The sequence below is a fragment of the Physeter macrocephalus genome, chromosome 7, assembly GCF_002837175.3.
Source record: "Physeter macrocephalus isolate SW-GA chromosome 7, ASM283717v5, whole genome shotgun sequence".
Taxonomy (NCBI): Eukaryota; Metazoa; Chordata; class Mammalia; order Artiodactyla; family Physeteridae; genus Physeter; species Physeter macrocephalus.
Window position 1 is genome coordinate 23,877,748 of NC_041220.1, and position 17,857 is coordinate 23,895,604.

The window sequence follows — 17,857 nt, forward strand, 5'->3', positions numbered from 1 at the left end:
TACCAAAGGGGAAAGGGAGGGAGGGATAAATTAGGAGCATGGGATTAATAGATACATACCACTATATATAAAATAGATAAACAACAAGGATTTACTGTATAGCCCATGGAACCATATTGAATAATAACCTATAATGGAAAAGACTCTGAAGCTGTACACCTGAAACTAACACCATATTGTAAATCAACTATAGTTAAGTAAATTTAAAAAAAAGAAGAAGGTAGCATAGGTGAATCTATCTCAAAAGCAGCTTGTTTAGCTTGTTGAACTGTCTTAGGCAGTTTCTACAGTGCTTGGCAGAACAGGCACTATTTAAGTCATGGTAACTACCTTGTTCAAATCATGATGGCTAACAGTTATTCCCATGGGTCTTTTCTCCTGGGCCACAGAGGATTAATAGAAAGCATTAGTGGAGATTCTGCTCCCATTGTTTCCTAATGAGAGGTGAGATTTCCCGTGTCCTTCCCCAATCTGACACTGCCTGATATTTACTCCAAAGAAAGGTCTGAGCAATTTTCAGGGCTCCCATTTTGCATGTCTAATTAAAAATCCATAAAGGGCAGACTTCTCTGTCTCTTAAAAGACATTTGGCTTTAAGCTGGTAGTGACAAGGAACTTCATCACATCCACTGTAATTACAGATTCAGATAAAAGGAGGCACTGGGTAGTTCCTACTTTCTTATTTCTCCACCTTCAGCTTCATCATGATTCTGGTGCTGCCTACCATAACATTTTCATTTGCTCCAAACTTCAATTTTCATACCTTAATATTGCCCTTCCATTCCCCTGATGATATTATGGTACATTTTGCATCATCGTTAGATAATCCCCCAGAGGTTTTCCACTGTCCTCTGCCGCTCAACATAAACTATATTATACAATCTTGGACCTCCTAACAGGGGTCAATTGATGATTTCTTGACCCTCAAGTTAGTTGTCCTTTTCTACCGCAACCCTAATGATGAATTAAAATCACTTCCCTGTGCTAAATCCACCTTATTTCCCTATTTCAGCATCCTTAGCCCTAAACTCATCCAGGCTGGGATAATTGGAACAGATCTGATAGATTAACTTAGGTGAGACCGACACAGGAGCCTGAATAGTTTTCCCTGCTCCCAACTATTGTTAATGTGCCACCAAACCCTCTGTAGGGAATCTGTCAAAATTCTTGCTTCTTTACTCCCCCTCCCCCTTTGTTTTTTAAAAACAATCATATAAATAGTTCTACCTGATTCAATGGTTATTTCCTTTGTTCTGGTTAATATCTTCACCCCAGCCCATTAGCTTAATTTTGCATAGCTTAAAGTTTCTTTTCATTGGTAAACCCCGTTACTAGCAGCTGTGAGAACAAATTTGCCTTGGCATTCTGTGTATTTCCTTGTCCTTTCATTAAAAAAAAATTATATGGGGAATCCATACACGAGGGGTTCCCCCTAACTTGGTTTCAGGAAAGTGCAACGCAAATCATCATAAAACCAGTCAGGGTTGCCACTGTCCATAACATTTTTAATGCTTCTGCAGAAGTAATCCATTTCACTGTTAGTGAAAGGAGTATACAGTTTTCCTTCTCAGTATAAACTCGCTGCATTCCAGACTTCACACACTCCACAAGAGGGCTTGATATTTTATTTGGGTCCTCCATGGATCAAACCCCAAACACTCTAACAAACTGTTGATTAACAGTCACACCAAACAACTCTTTCCATTAAACAGTTTCTAAAATCAACAGTGCCTTTATTGTTTAGTCTGAGAATCCAAGAAAAGCAGAGATTCCTCAGTACTACACAAAAATATAACCAAACTCCATTACACCATAGCCTCTTTCTTCCATGTAGGTGTATCTGATGAGGCCTGGTAGAAGCACACAATTTAGTTCAGAGACCTAAGTAGGTCCCACTTTCTCCTCGAAGCCAGAATTCTTATTTTAGGATCTAAGCACCTTTTAGCCAGCCACAAAGAAGAAAGACAATAAAATGAGATAGAAGGCCAGTCTTCCCTGAGGCACAGGACTGGTTTATTGTATCTGCTAGTTATATGCAAATGAACTCGTGGAAGAGAGAAGAGGAAATCATATGCACATGGCATTTTAATAGACAGTGATCCTGCTTCCAATAAATGCAGTTCAACCAACGTCTCAGGTTCTGACCGAACAGGTGAGCATTCTCCTCTCTTGGAGAAAAACATGGATAGAAGTGGGCCAGCCGGCAGCATGGGGACCAGCAGAAGGGTTCCTCTCTGCACTCCGCCCCAACTCTCAGTGTAGCGCACTGAAAAGGTCAAAGGATTTTATAACTGTACTACAGAATTATCTCACTTTATTCTATGAAGGTTTTGTGTAATAATAGAGAGACACCTGAAATATAGGTTTGTTTCTAGTTCTTAATTTGCCAATTTGGCTGTGTACTTTGCCTTTCTGAATCTTCTTTTTTGTTTTTTTTTTGTGTGTGTTTTTTTTTTTGCGGTACGCGGGCCTCTTCACCGCTGTGGCCTCCCCGCGCAGGCTCAGCGGCCATGGCTCACCGGCCCAGCCGCTCCGCGGCATGTGGGATCTTCCCGGACCAGGGCACGAAGCCGTGTCCCCTGCATCGGCAGGCGGACTCTCAACCACTGCGCCACCAGGGAAGCCCTGAATCTTTTTATGTACAATAAAAAATATTCATTGAGATGATCTTTAAGTTCCTTTCAAGATCCGAGTCTGTTTTATTATTATAGTATATGTTCAGATTTCATTACCAAGTTAGTTGCTTCTATGGGGCAGGGATGATGGCTTATGCACCCTTCACATGTCTAGCGTTTTACAATTAGCACCTTGTAAAAAAATGTTGGTTACGGTGTGGAAAATTGTGTACTGCTGCTTCAGTTTGTGCTAAGAAGGGGATGGAGGGGGTGTATATATATATTTGCATAGAATGTCCCTGAAGGTACAAACAAGCAACTCATACTGGTTGCTTTCGAGAAAGGGGGCTGAGGGACTAGGAGTTGTGCATGGGTGGGTGGAAGTTATTTTTCGGTGTAAATTGTCCTTTGTACTTGTATTTTACTCTCCCCTTGTTCTTTCTCCTCCAGGCATACTGCCCTTCTTGCTATTCCTCCACCTTATGAAGTATGTCTTTGCACTTGCCTTTCTAGTGTCTGGAATACTCTTCCTCCAGATACTCTCACTCGCTTACTTCATTCTGAACACTGGTCAAATGTCACCGTAAAACGGAGACTCCCCTGTCTACACTGTATGTAGAAACTCTCCCTCCCTTCCATAATACCCCTTTAGTACCACTTGACATACTAAATATTTGCATTTATTTAATGTATGACTCCTTCTTAGAACACTGCCTGGTGCACCAACGGCCAATCAACAGATACTTGAATTAATGAATGTACTGTTTGAGGTTGGATTTTTTTTAAAAAATCATGCGCATAAGTTACTTTTTAAAGAAAAAACCAGTTAAGGAATAAATGTTCCATGTACTATTAGATGTTTATCATTACAGGACAAAGTCTAAACTTCTTTACTCAACGTACAGGGCTCTCCGTATCTGCCACGTGGTAGTAGCCATGGGCAAGTCATTCAACGTAAATTCTGTTTCCTCATCCATAAAGTGGGACTGTTACTAATTACTTCACAGAATTAAGATTAAATGCAGGTGAAAGCGCTTTTGTAACCTTGTTGGTATGAAAGTTACACAAAGAACATCGCTTCTCCCGTGCTTGGAATCTAGGAGTAGTACACCGTTTCAGCTTGCGCAAAAGACCTGAAATTTAAGGCGAGAAAAATCTACTGAGCCGCTCTGCCAAGAACAATCTTTGGCGCGGGGCGTGACTCAAGGTAGTGGTTGCCAGGGAAACCGTCGGGCGTCCCTAGAATCCGAGCACGCGCGGCGGGGCAGCCCTGCTCTACATCCTTTCAGAGATAGCGATTGGTGGAGCTCCGGCCAATCGGAGAGGGCGGCGGGGCGGGGCCGGGCAGTGTGCCGGGGAAGGCGTTCCCGCCGCTTCGCTCCCCGACTTCCGGGTCGCGGTGCTTGCAGGGAGTGTACCGCGAGTAGCGTCGTTTCCGTTGCCGGCAGTTTGCAGTCGGGGAAACCGAGGCAGCTCCAGCTCCTCCTCCTAGTTCTTCCCGTTCCCGTGAGGTGGCTGCTGTTTCTTTTTCTCTCGCCCGGTGCAGCTTGCGTGCGGCTGCGCTGAAGGCGCGCGAGCCCCGCGGTGTCCTACGGAAAGTCCCGCGGGGCTGGCGGGCCGGCGGGGCTTTGTGCGACCGGTTCCCTCCCACTCGCGGGCAGGGCGCGAGCTGGGCTCGGCCAGGCTCCGGGAGGGGGGGCTCGGCAGCAACGGCTCCCCGAGGGCTGGGGAGCTCAGGCGCCGTGAGGCTGGCGTTCCCTCCGCTTGGCATTTCGGCTTCTTTTGTCCTGATGAGCGCGGACCAGATGGATTCATTTTAAAATCACAGTTCAGCCAGTCTCTGTGCACTGATTCTGCACTGACCTGCGGGGATCTCGAATTTGACAGTCCCTCGGGAAATGATCTATCTGTGGGAATGTTTAAGGCAGGAAAGAGATGAGCATTTTTGTTTTTAAGTAACTCCTTCTGACTTTCATTTCCCCGACCCCGCTTCATTTAGGAGCCGAAGATTTTTCTTATGGCATAAAGATTCAGTTTTATCGAGGGTGTAGTCTGTTACTCTTCTTAGTATTTCTGCCCTTCACCTGTTGAATGGAAAATCAGCAATTAGCCAGGGTGTGATCTACTCCGTGTTCAGTTTGTGTACTTCACTTGTAAGCCATATGTAGTGTTTTTATTTGCTACCGTCACCTGACTGTGGGACAGCTGTAACTGGGATTATCCACAGGGGTTAAGAAGACTTATTCCTTATACTAACAATTCTGATATATGGTATATTTGATTTAATTGGTGCTTTAGGTGGGGTCCTTTTGTTCTTGAACTGTTGAGCCCTATTCTCAAAGAATAAGAAATTAAATAGTGAACTGAGAGCTTGAATCTAAGTAAGTAGTTTGATTTTTACAGTTAATTGTTTAAAATGATAAATTAACCATTTGGCCAGCGTCATTTAATTAATCTAAATGATATATATTACACCTGGCATTGTTTTCTTAGATGCCTAAACACTACTACAAAATAGACACAATGGAACAATATTATATTAATATAATTTGGGATTTGATGAGTTGGATAAACTAATTTTTTCTCTTTTTCTAAATCCAATTTAAGGTCGTTAAACCTGTCATATATTTCCTTCTCCAGGAAAAAATGTTTATTTCTTTGTGGGAGTTCTTCTATGGGCACTTCTTTCGATTTTGGATGAAATGGCTCTTACGACAGATGACTGGAAAATGTGAATTGCAGCGAATTTTTGATACCTATGTAGGTGCACAAAGGACACACAGGATAGGTAATGTTTTTCGAAAAAGGATAATTAAAAACGAATAAAAATTTAACTCTGAATGAATATTTTTCTCAGTACTGATAGTGACAATAGCGCTTGCGTATCACGATCAAGTCACTTAATCTCAGTTTCATGATCTTTGAAATCTCAGTTTGAATCCTTCCAGCGCTAAAACTGATTCTATAGAAAAAGAAACTATTATTTAATTCTGCATCTGTGCAAAGAATTACCTTCTCTGGCTCCTGAAATTCATCAGTTTTACCCTAGATTATGGTTGCAGCCTACTTTCTAGAGAAAAATCTCTGTACTTCTATAAGCCCTTTGGAATGTTCACTTCAGTGAAGGAGATCCATTTTTATATTCAGCATCCTTCAGTCTTTTAATCTCTTATGCAGTTCATGAAAGAATAATAACAGGTATCTAGAGATCCCTAGGAAAGATTATTAGACTAAAAATCTGCACTGTCCCATACTGTAGCCAATAGCCACATGTGGCTATTGAACACTTGAAATATGATTAATCTGAATTGAATGTGCAGAACTAGAAAATATACTCTGGATTTCAAAGGCTTTATATGAATGTAAAGGTATCTCATTAATAATTGTTTATATTCATTGTATGTTGAAATGATAATATTTTGGATCTATTGGGTTAAAATATATTAACATTACTTTTATCTGTTTCTTTTACTCTAATATGGCTACTAGAAAACGTTAAGGTACATATGTGGTTCGCATCTGGGCTTGCATTATATTTCTATTGGACAGTGCTGTTCTGGTACCTTCTAAAATTGATCAGCTTTCAATACTTACTTGAAAATATGGCTTTAAATTAGAACACAGATGAGTGAGTAATAAGATCGAGGTCATTTCTCTTTGGCCAGAGTGAGGCAGACCAGGGATGGGCTGCAGTTCATGTTCACTGTGTCAGATGGAAAATCATGATGTAACCACAACCTCTTTTGCGTTGAACAAGTGTGCTTCAACTAAGAAATCCACCCCTGTAAAGTTTGAGGAGTGGGTGTTGGTAGCCAAGACAACGGGGAGAATGGCAGAGTAAGGAGAGAGTGAGCCTCAGGGCAGCTAGATGATTGAAGTTTAATTACTTCCCTAGATTTTTCACAACTTTGTAGCTGACTTAAATTATTGCCTGCTCTTTTGATTTGCCCTTTTGACTGCTCTGAGAAGAGCAAAGTACCTCTTGATAAGAACTCTTAGTAGTATTGATTGGTTTTTTTATATTATGGGGGAAGAACATTTTAAGACTTTATTTTGCAGCAAGAACATTTTTCTTGAATTTTTCAAATTGCTGAGAAAAAGAGATTGTTTACTATTTGCCAGAAAAATTTGTAAATAGACCAGTAAAGACCGTTCTTGTGATTCTTGAAGCAGAAAGCAAGAACGAAAAAGCTGTTTTGCTTTTTGTCTAGTTAGAGAATGGTTGTCCAGTCTTCCTTTTTGCCCCTTTGTTGTATTTTTTGTTTGCTAGCTCTTCAAATATAAACGCTTACTTCATAAGGCTAGCACATGAAAAGGTAGTATAGAGCACTCTTACTGTATTCTTAAGATGAGTTTCTGGAACCCAAGCTATTCTGAGGCAGCCGTGGATGAATTTGCAGCAGTTAGTAGACACTTGGGGGTCTGCACAGAAACAGATGATTCTGGGGAAATTAGGTTGGTCTTACCTCTTTGGCTCTGGTATGTGTGTTGGGTTGAGAATTTTGGAATCATACTGTAAGGATAAAATTTTTAAATGTCTGCTATGTTATTCATGTAGAAATTATATTTTCTGGAACTATTAAAGTAATTTATTACTAGCTTGATATTTGTACTGTTTGTTTGCGGAGTAATTCACAAACAGCATTTAAGTAATAATATTCTTTTTTTTTTTTTTTCGTTTTAGAAAATTCCTTGACATACTCCAAGAATAAGGTAGGATCATATCAAGGTGATTATTCTAGACAACTTAACTTGGAGATACTTTTTCTTTAAAAAAATGCCTCAATTTTAGAGTGAATTATTTTTAATGTCCTACTAGAAGAGTCTTTGCTGTAAAGAGTATTGAGTGAAATTTTCCCACCTTAGAAGAAATATTCTAGTTTTTAAAACCTTTTTTTTCTGTGTATGTATGTGTTTGTGTGCACTACTAGTGCACAAAGAGAAGGTATTTGAATAATTTTTTCTGTTCTGAGTTTTTGCTTGTTTATTTTACCTCAAAGCTTGTTAGCTTTTGGGAAAGCAGGGTCTTAGGGGGAAAACTTTCTCATAGACTGTGTCCTTAGGATAGGTTTGGATAGTTATAGAAAATCCTGGGTCATGTACCTTTTGATCCAAAATAAGTCATACCTCATACTGTTTATTAGTCAGCTGCTGCTGTGTAACAAACTTATAAAATCTCAGGGCATAGGTTTATTATATAAATGCATTATAAATAAATGCATTATTTATTTCTTGCTAATGTGTCTGTGGGCCAACTGGAGAGGCTCTTCTTCAAGCTGGTGCCAAGTTCAGGTCTGTTGCAGTTGTCTCATTGTGGGACCTAGGTTGAAAAGGTACCTGGGAAATAGTCTTCTCACAGTTAATCGTTGCACGTCCAGCCACAGAGGCATATTTTAAGTTTTCTTGTGTGATGTCCATTAATATCCCTAAAGTAAGTTACATGGCCAAGCCCAAGTCAAGGGGTGGAAAAATACATTATGCCCACCATGAGGCCATGTTAGGAATGTGGGTATATAATTCAATTACACAGGAGTGAAAAACAGGGACCAATAATTCGGCCTACCACATGCTTCCCTATAGTGTTTTGCAATTTTTTTTTCTATATATATAGATTATTTGGTGTGGCAAAGTTAGAGTATGGAACATGTAGACCATTGTTTGAAATCCCATGGTAGATCACAGCCAGCATTAAACAACAACAACAACAAAAGGAATGGAATAGAAAATAATTAGAAAACAGCAGTCGTAGTAAGGTTAAATATGGTTTCATGAAAATTTAATTTTAGTTATCTGTGTGTGCATCTATCTCTGTTTTATATATGCATATATATGTTTGTATTTGGTCATGATGTACAATGTGGATCGAGAATATAGGGTCAAAAATTGTTGATTTGCTACTGTCTAGTGATATTAATATGAGTTACTGATTCATGCCGGAAGGAAAATGGACACTGCTGAATATTGCAAGCATATCTGTTAAGTTTTGGAGAGTGACCTATAAAATAGGTGCTTTACTGATTTAGTTAGTCTTTTATTTATGAGTGGTCATTATGGGAATAACTCATATACCTGAATGAATACCAGGGAGGGGAGAAGAGTCTAGAGTCCTACCCCTTTGTTTAGAATCCTATAAAGTTATTAATATTCTTTTTTTTTTAATGAGACTGTAGGGATCTAGAAAGTTAACAAGTTGCTCGTTCTAAAAATTTGTTTATACCTATCCACCTGTATTGTTCCATTAATTGAAACTTAGGATGCAATTTCACAAAGTAACAATATCATAAATTGTAGATGAACCTCTGGAGGGTTTCTGGAACTGGGAACTCACTTTCACATCTCTCTGTGTAACCATCATTACCAAAATTGATTGTAATGACATTTTTGGTCGTAAAATTTACTAATGGGATTTTATATGTGGTAAAATTACCCCAAACTTAAGTGGGACTGCACACAAGATGATACTTTTTAGGAACTCTAGTGCCTTGGTCAAATCCTTGAGCGAAGATTTGAATGATTGCCATATGTTCGACATTCCACCAGGGTCTTTGGTATATATATATATATATATATATAAAAAGACTGAAATCTAATGTAATTAAAAACAGGCATTTAGAGACAGAAGAGGTAAATGTGGGCTGAAGTGTTTGGAGGCTTTAAAGTAGTGGTTACAGGTTAAAGAAAATAAAATGTTCATTATCTTTTATCTCATTTTCTGGCAATTAAAGTTCACTTGAAAAGTAAACATTAAAATTGTATTCTTATGATTTTATTATTTAAAAATATAAATTGCTAATTGTGTTTTGGAGGGCATACTTAAAAGGAATAGTCAACAAATGGGTAGTTAAATACTTACTGAATTAAATCACAGGAGCTTTGCTTTCTTGTGGTTTTAAATCTAAGGTAAACTTGTCAATAAGCTAATGGAGGAAGTCTCATCAGTTTAAATATATAATTTATGGTGTGTATTGTGTCTCATATGTATATTTCATTTACTTTGTAGAGTAAAATTGAATTCTGATTTTGTGATATTTTTATTAACCTGCTCTACTTTTATATTTCTATGAAAAAAATCTGAGTTCAGATTCTGATTGTATCACTTTCTAGTTGTGCAAATTACTCATTTTCTCATTGTCAAAGGAGGTATTAATATCCACATGGTTGTTTCAGGATTAGAAATATTATTATAATGAAAGCAGCCTAAGAGAATACCCAGTACCTGATAGGTATCACTAATATTATGTTAGTGATGATGGGATTAAACCAACATACACTACAGAATTTTTAGAAGTTTAAAATATGCATGAAAACCTCTTAGTTATTTAAATACCTAACATTACCAATGATTGCTGTGAATAAAAGTGATTTTAATCTATTAAGGCCATTTCCCTAAAGCAGTGATAGAGTGGTCCTGTTGGGTTGTGAATTGTTCTGTAGTGGAAATTCTTCCCTTGATTGTTAAAAATTGAGTCTCATTTGCTTGTATTTTACATTAGGACCAACCACTTATCAATTATATATTAAGGATTACTAAAACTTTGGGATTTATAAATGAAAATGAAAACCTTTTTAGAACTTGAGGAGTCTAGTTCAGTATTCTGCTAAGAGGTCTGGCTGCTATTCAATGTATGGTAGTGTTGCAGAGCTCCACTGTACTTATGCATATATGGGAATTTGAAAAATTTGAAATTTAGGGAAAGAACACTGTCAGTCTAATCGTGTTTTTGATTGGCTGTTGTTTGGTTAGAGCTGCTGTCTTAGCTCTTAAATAGTAAGGATAACATTCTAGCTATTGAATGATAAATTAGTTTTATAGCATCAGTTTACTTGTCTGTGCATTGATGGTATAGTAATGCACATTTGCATATTTTTTGGTCTCTAATTTTCCAAAATTAGACTTTAAGTACCTAACCTTTAAGTATATAACCACATAGGCATTGTGGTTCAAAAATGAAACATTCACACTCTGTGGTTACACTAACACAAATGTATATATAATTTCCCCAGATTTGCTTGCATGGTGAAACTCACTGTTTATGTTTGTTGGCTATAAATATAATTTGGCTAGTCATATAATTTGTAACTTACCATCAAGGTAGGTGTAATAAAAAAGACTAGATTACTTTTATGTTTATTGAATGTTATTTTGTAATAAAATCATATGCATAAGCATATATTATTTTCTTACAAAATATATGATAAGTGATTTGTATATGTTGCTTTCTTGTTTATTATCACCTACTTCTTCTTTAGCTCTAAAGTAAACATCATTGGGGAAAAGGGTCTTTGTATACTTACGTAGTTTTAGGTTAAAAGAGAAAGTTTTAGAATTGCTGACCTAAGAAATTCTTTAAGTCCTGTATATTCCAGTATTGAATATACCTTCATGAGCTCCGTGAGAACTTAGACAATGTTGGGATACATGAGAACTTAGAAAATGTAATGGGTTATATTTCTCCTCCATCCAGCTGTTATTTTGTTTTTGATTAGGAACCAAAGATCTACCAAAAGTTTAGAGAATAAGCCAGAGATTGACAGATGGATAAAAAAAGCAAGACCCAAGTAACTGAATGTTATTTCAAGAAGCATACTCTAAACATAAAGTCACAAACAAATAGAAAGTAAAAGCATGTACCGTGCAAACAATAAGCATAAAAAAGCTTTTGTGGCTTTCTTTTAGAAAATATAAACCTGGAGTGTTACAGGAAACTAAATCTTTTTTTTTTTTTTGGTAATGATAAAACAGCTAATTTATCAAGAAAACATAACAGTATTAAATGTGTATACACTTATTAGCAAAGCTGCCAAATACTTGAAGCCAAAATAGACAAAGCTAGACAGAGAAATATATGAACCCACAATTGTAGCTGGAAACTTTATTGCATTCTCTCAATACCTGATAGTACAACAAGAAAAAAAAAAATCAGAAGGCTCTATACAATTTGAACAATACGATTAACCATCTTGACCTAATTGACATTTATAGAGTGCTACACCCAACAAATGCAAAATACATGTTCCCAAGTACACATGGAACAGTCATATAGATATATCATATACTGGGTCATTTAAGTCTCAGTAAGTTTCAGAGGGCTGAATGCATACAGAGTATGTTTTCTGTCTCCAACAGCATTAAGTTAGAAATAAGAGGACTTCCCTGGTGGTGCAGTGGTTAAGAATCTGCCTGCCAATGCAGGGGACACAGGTTCGGTCTCTGGTCTGGGAAGATCTCACATGCCACGGAGCAGCTAAGCCCGTGTGCCACAACTACCGAGCCTGCGCTCTAGAGCCCGCGAGCCACAACTACTGAGCCCACATGCCACAACTACTGAATCCCATGTGCCTAGAGTCTGTGCTCTGCAACGAGAGAAGCCACTGCAATGAGAAGCCCGTGCACCACAATGAAGAGTAGCCCCCACTTGCCGCAACTAGAGAAAGCCCACGTGCAGCAACGAAGGCCCAACGCAGCCCCCCAAAATTAATTAATTAATTTTTAAAAAAAGAAATAAGAAAAATATAACATCTAGAAAATCCCCAAATATCTGGAAATTAAGAATCTGAGTAACCCATGGATCACAGAAGTACTCACAAGGGAAATTTAAAAAGAGAATTGAAGTGAATGGTAATGAAAACACAACACATCAGAATTTGTGGAGTACACCCAAAGCAGTTTTTAAAGGCCTGAAATCAGTGAGCTATGCTTATACCTTAAGAAACTAGAAGAGAGAAAATTAAACCCAAAGTAAATAAAGGATATAATGAAAATAAGAAAAAATTAACAAAATAGTAAACAGATAAAAATAGTAAATATCACCAAGCTCAAAAGTTGATTCTTTGAAAAAATTGGTAATATTAATAGCCCTCTAGGAGCACTGATCAAGAAAGAGAGGAAGCCCAAATTGCCCATATCAGGAATGATAGAGGGGGCATCACCACAGCCTGTAGTCACTAAAGTATAAGGAGGTGCTATGGACAACTTGATGCCGATGAAGTCTATAGCTTAAATGAAAGAGACAAAGTGCTTGAAAAACGCAGTTTAGCAAAACTAACACAAAGAAAACAATTGAAATAGCCATATACCTAATAAATGGAATCTGTAAACATTTTGCACAAAAAATCTTCCAATATTAGCTTCACTAGTGAACTCTTATCAAACATTTAAGAAGGAAAGAATAGTACTGCTATTACATAAGCTCCTAGAAAATCGAGTAGAAAGAAACACATTTTATGAGGCCAGTATAATCCTGATATTAAAACCAGACAAGGACACTGTAATAAATGAAAATTACAAATCAATATCCTTCCTGAATATAGATACAAAAATTCTTCATTAGCAGATTGATCCCAGTAATATATAAAAAGAATAATATGTCATGACTACATTTTCAAAATCAATGAGTGTAACTTACCACATTAACAAAGTAAATTAGAAAAATAAGATCATTTGAGTAGATACTGAAAAACTGTTTTGGCAGAACTCAATACCCATTCATGGTCAAAAACACTCAACTAACTAGGAGTAAAAGGAACTTCCTCCTCCTATTAAAGGCCATCTATGAAAACCCTGCATGATAGGTATACAACACTGAAATATTGAATGCTCTCCACACTCAGTTGGGAACAAGGCGAGGATGTTTACTCTCCTTTTATTCAGCATTGTGCTAAAGGTCCTAGGCAGTGTAGTAAGGGAAGGAAAAGAAATCTAAGACTTAATGATTGAAAAAGAAATAAACTGTCTTTATTAACAGATGACATAGTTTGTGAGTATAAAAAATCCTAAGAAATCTAAAAATTACCAGCATTATTGATAAATGAATTTAGCGATGTCGTAGGACACAGTATGTCCCCGTATGTTAAGAGCAAACTTTTGGAAAACAAAAAAAGAACAGTTCCACTTACAGTAGCATCCAGAAACGTAAAATACTCAGGGATAAATATAACAAAAGCTATGCGAGACGTCCGCATTACAACTCGTTTTCCTGAGAAAACTTGAAATGGAAAAAGATACACTGTGTTCATCAATTGGAAGAGTCAGTATTCTTAAGATGCTGATCCCAAAACCGACCTATGGATTCAATGCAATTCCAATCAAAATCCCAGCAAGCTATTTTTGAAGGGAGTGGCAAGCTCATTTAAAGTTTATACAGAATTTTAAGGAAACTAGTATAGCCCAAATAATCTTCTAAAAGAACAAAGTTAGAAGATTTATACTGACTTCAAGACTTTCTAGGCAAATAGACAAATATAACAGATGAGAGAGCAGAAATAGACCGTACATAATTTTTAACAAGGATGCTAAAGCAATTCAGTGAGGACAGGAAAGTATTGGAAAACCAATAAATAGTGCTGGAACAACTGGATATCCAAATTGGGGGAGGGGAGGCTCCTATCTCCCTCTACACGTGAAAATTAATTTGATATGGACTTTAGACCTGTGTTTAAACCAAAACTTTAAGGCTTCTCAAAGAAAGCATAGGAGAATATACATCTTCTACCATGGGTTAAGCAAAAATGTCTTTTAGAGAAGACACAGCACTATAAAAAATAGAAAAATTAGACTGCATCAAAATAAAAACTACTTATCAGAGACACCTTTAAGAAATGAATCGGCAAGACAGAGTACTTGCAGCACATATATCTGATTAGGGATTTATATCTCGCAAAGAACTTTTAGAACTCAGTAATAAAAAGACAACACAATTTTTAAAAGGACAAGAGCCTCGAATAGTCACTTCACAAAGACAAAAAATATTATTCATAGTAGTCTAAAATTGGAAGCAATGCAAATACCCATCACCGGGAGAATGAGTTAAGCAAACTGAGGTGTATTCATACAATGGAATACTACTCAACAATTGGAAGGAACAAATTACTGATGAAAGCAAGAGTGTGGGTGAATTCTAGAAACGTTACGTTGAGCAAAATAAGGCAGACACAGAAGAGTACATACTTTATGATTCCATTCATATGCACACCACAAAGTTATGGTGATAGAAAGCAGAACGGTGGGTGCTTGTTGGGGGAGGGATTGATTGGGAAGGGGCATGAGGGAACTTTCTGCAGTGACGGAAATGTTCTATATTTTGATGGGGATGTGGATTATTTGGGTATATGCATTTGTCAAAACTGGTCAAACTGAATATGCAACATCCATTCCTTTCATCGTATTTAAATTAACCTCAATTTAAAGAAAAGTAATGGAATAGCTGTACATGACTTTTACTGAAACCGTTGCCTTTCTTAAGGTTTTCATCTGTCAGATATCTCCGTTCGATAATTATATGTCTGTTATCTCTTCTATACAGGATATGAAAAAATGAGTTAGATACAGTCTCTGTCCTCAGAGGATTTTCCACTTAATATATAAAAATAACTACACTATAGAAAGTGATAAGAGTCACAGAAAGGTTACAGGTACATTATTATGCAGATTCCAAGAGAGGAGAGGTTACTTCCACTTGAATAGAATCAGGGAAAGCTTCCTGGATCTGGTATGTGAGCTAGCTTAGCAATGGGAAGAATTGATATGTCTAGAGATTGGGAAAAGGATCATTCCAGAAGAAAGGCCCAGGATATGCAGAAGCATAACTCCAAGTATGATTAGATTATTTTGTCTGGAGTATAAGGAATATCAGATGGAATTTTGATAGTAGCTTAAAGAGGGATAAGAGTTAAACCTTTTAAGGGTAAAGAAGGCCTGAACTTGCTTATTTCTTGAGAGGAAGGATCCAGGGGGCATTTATAAGACATATTATTTAAGAAATCTGTTTTATACGCATAGAAAAAAGACTGGTAGGATATCTGCTAATCTGTTACCAGTGGCTATCTCTGGTGGTAGGATTGACAAGATTATTTGACTTTTCTTCTTTTTGCTCTTCTGCATTTAAAATTTAAATTTTTTTCCTTCTGCATTAAAATTTTTGTACATATATTTTTACTATGTAATTTTAGAATTTTATAAAAAGTATTTGCTTCATAAGCATACTGTGGTGGGAGCTTATTTGCTAAGAACTCATTGGCTTAGAACCTCTTGATTCTCAGTTAAGGAAGACTTCATCTAATACATCATGCTGCTTCTCTCCTATTTTATGTATGTATGATTTTAGCCCTACTGAAAATTTGAAACAAATTCGGTTTCATTTGGTTTTGCATTTTAATACACACATTATGAAGTTGACTAAGTACCTCCAAACATACTATTCTTTTTCAGCAATAGGGGATTTTTCTCATTCAGCTTTGTTTCACACAAATAGGTCTTACAGAAAGCGACACTTGTTGTTCAGAGTGAAGTGGACAGATGTGTAGTAGATATAATGAAGGAAAAGAATATTAACCCCGAGAAGGATGCCAGGTATGTGTTTTTACGGTGTTCTCATTTATTGTATGCTTACCTCCTGTGAGGCTGGAGATCTCACACAGTTGTGAAACGTTAGAGCTGAAGGGTTTGTGGAGATCATCTAATTCAACCCTTTCACTTCACTAGATGAGGAAGTGAGGTCCAGAGAGGTGAGTGATGGAAGCAGGACTAAAACCTGTATCTCTGGGTTCCCAGTCCAGTACTATTGCCAGTTTATCATCTGCCTTCTCTAAGGTAACTTACCATTACTTTCCCAAACTTAAATAATGACTCCTGTGTCCTTCTTGTCCTTCAAAATTCAGTTCCTCTGTCCTCCTCCAGGAAGGTCCTCTATCCTACATTTAACCCATTGTACTGTAGTCAATGATTTGCTCTTGTTCTTCCCCAAATAAACTCTGAGTTCCATAAGAAGACTTGACATTACATTTCTGTGTTCCCAGCACAAGTATATTGAGATAGTAAATATTTAGCAAGCTTTTCTTCATTTGGTATTTTCTTTGTAAATATTGAGGAAGGAGTAATTTATTTGGGCTGAAGCAGGAGAGGGTACAGGAGAGAACTGTGACGATAAGTCCACAGAAGAGGTAACGTTTGAGCTGGACCTTGTTGAATGGGTAGGGGAGGACATTCCGTGAAGAGGAAGGTGCCAAAAAGACACAGAGTCCTTGAGTATCTGGGAATGACAGGGAGTCCTTTGTAGCTGGAGCGCTGAATAGGCGCAGAGCAGAGGTTGGAGAAGTGAGTGGAGTGCAAGATCAGATATATATTGCAAGGAGGCTCGCATGCCACACTGAGAGATTTAGATGTTGTCCTCTGATTTCTTTTTTTTTTTTTTTAAGCAAAAAAGCTACATTATCAGATATGTATTTTAGGAAGATGAAGGGTAAATTTGAAGAAGTGGGAGTCTGGTAGAAGGAATAAAGACAGAACAGTCAGGAAACTGAGTCATTCAGGCAAGAGATGATGAAGCCATAAATACACCAGGGTAAATGGATATATATGATGAGGGCTTTGAGGGACATTTCAGAGCTAGAAAGGATAAGGGCTCAGGGACCTTTTGATGTATCGTTGATGGAGAGGAAGGTCAGAACTCGGAGCGTTCTAGCTTGGGGAACTAGTGCTTAGTGATTCCATTAATGTATTTAGAGTTGAGAAAGAGCATGCCTCTTAAGGGAAGATAAGCTGTTGTGTTTGGAAGCGCTGGGAGAACCTGTCATGGCATTGTGTGTTGCTATATCCTTGGAAAATTAGGTCTGCTGGTAGTGTCTCACAATAAAGATTTGGGAACACATGAGATTGCCCAGAGAAAGCATGAAAAGAAGTGAACAAATCAAGGATTTACAGAGTTTGCAGTTTTGGAAGTTTGCCTTTCCTACCTGTCTTGCCCTCTTTGTAGGCCCTGTTCTATCATATCTTGCATGATACTTTGTATAATGTTTTGTGTTTACAGAGGCTCTTGATGCTTATTGTATTAAACCAAAAGCTAGGGAATGCTTTCTAAATAGACATATGAACCACAAGCTATGGAAGGCATTACTTTATTGTGATAAGAAGGTACGATTTTTTAAAAATAATAACTTTTATCATTTTCAGTTTTAAAATCTGTATGAAGGCATGCTTACTACAGATATCTGGTTATAAACAGCTCTATTTGGATGTAGAAAGTGTGAGAAAAAAACCGTATGATTCTGATAACCTGCAACATGAAAAGCTGCTTCTCAAGGTAAGTTTTGGTGTTCTGTACTTAGAGTTACGCTGGAAAGTAAATCAGGCTTGAGCTAGTAAGGCCTGTGTGGGGAATCTGGAGGCTTACACAGCCATCTGATTTCTTTGCCTCTCAGAGAGCTTTATTATATATATATATATATATATATATATATATATATAT

At 37.4% G+C, this 17,857-nt stretch overlaps 1 protein-coding gene across 3 annotated transcripts in view; it reads left to right on the forward strand.

The window, feature by feature from the left end:
* The first annotated feature begins 3,527 nt into the window (after positions 1-3,527).
* Positions 3,528-17,857, forward strand: part of ELMOD2 (ELMO domain containing 2) — a 29,053-nt gene continuing 14,723 nt past the window's right edge. The window contains exons 1-6 of one of the 3 annotated variants that reach the window (XM_007118938.4): positions 4,388-4,768; positions 4,914-4,996; positions 5,256-5,403; positions 7,300-7,328; positions 15,866-15,963; positions 17,563-17,692. In XM_007118938.4, the coding sequence (XP_007119000.1) occupies positions 5,262-5,403; positions 7,300-7,328; positions 15,866-15,963; positions 17,563-17,692 (399 nt within the window). In that variant the 5' untranslated portion in view covers positions 4,388-4,768; positions 4,914-4,996; positions 5,256-5,261. Of the gene's footprint in view, positions 4,127-4,387; positions 4,769-4,913; positions 4,997-5,255; positions 5,404-7,299; positions 7,329-15,865; positions 15,964-17,562; positions 17,693-17,857 lie in introns of those variants that run through there. The other 2 variants (XM_028491709.2, XM_007118936.4) reach the window with 2 other exon arrangements.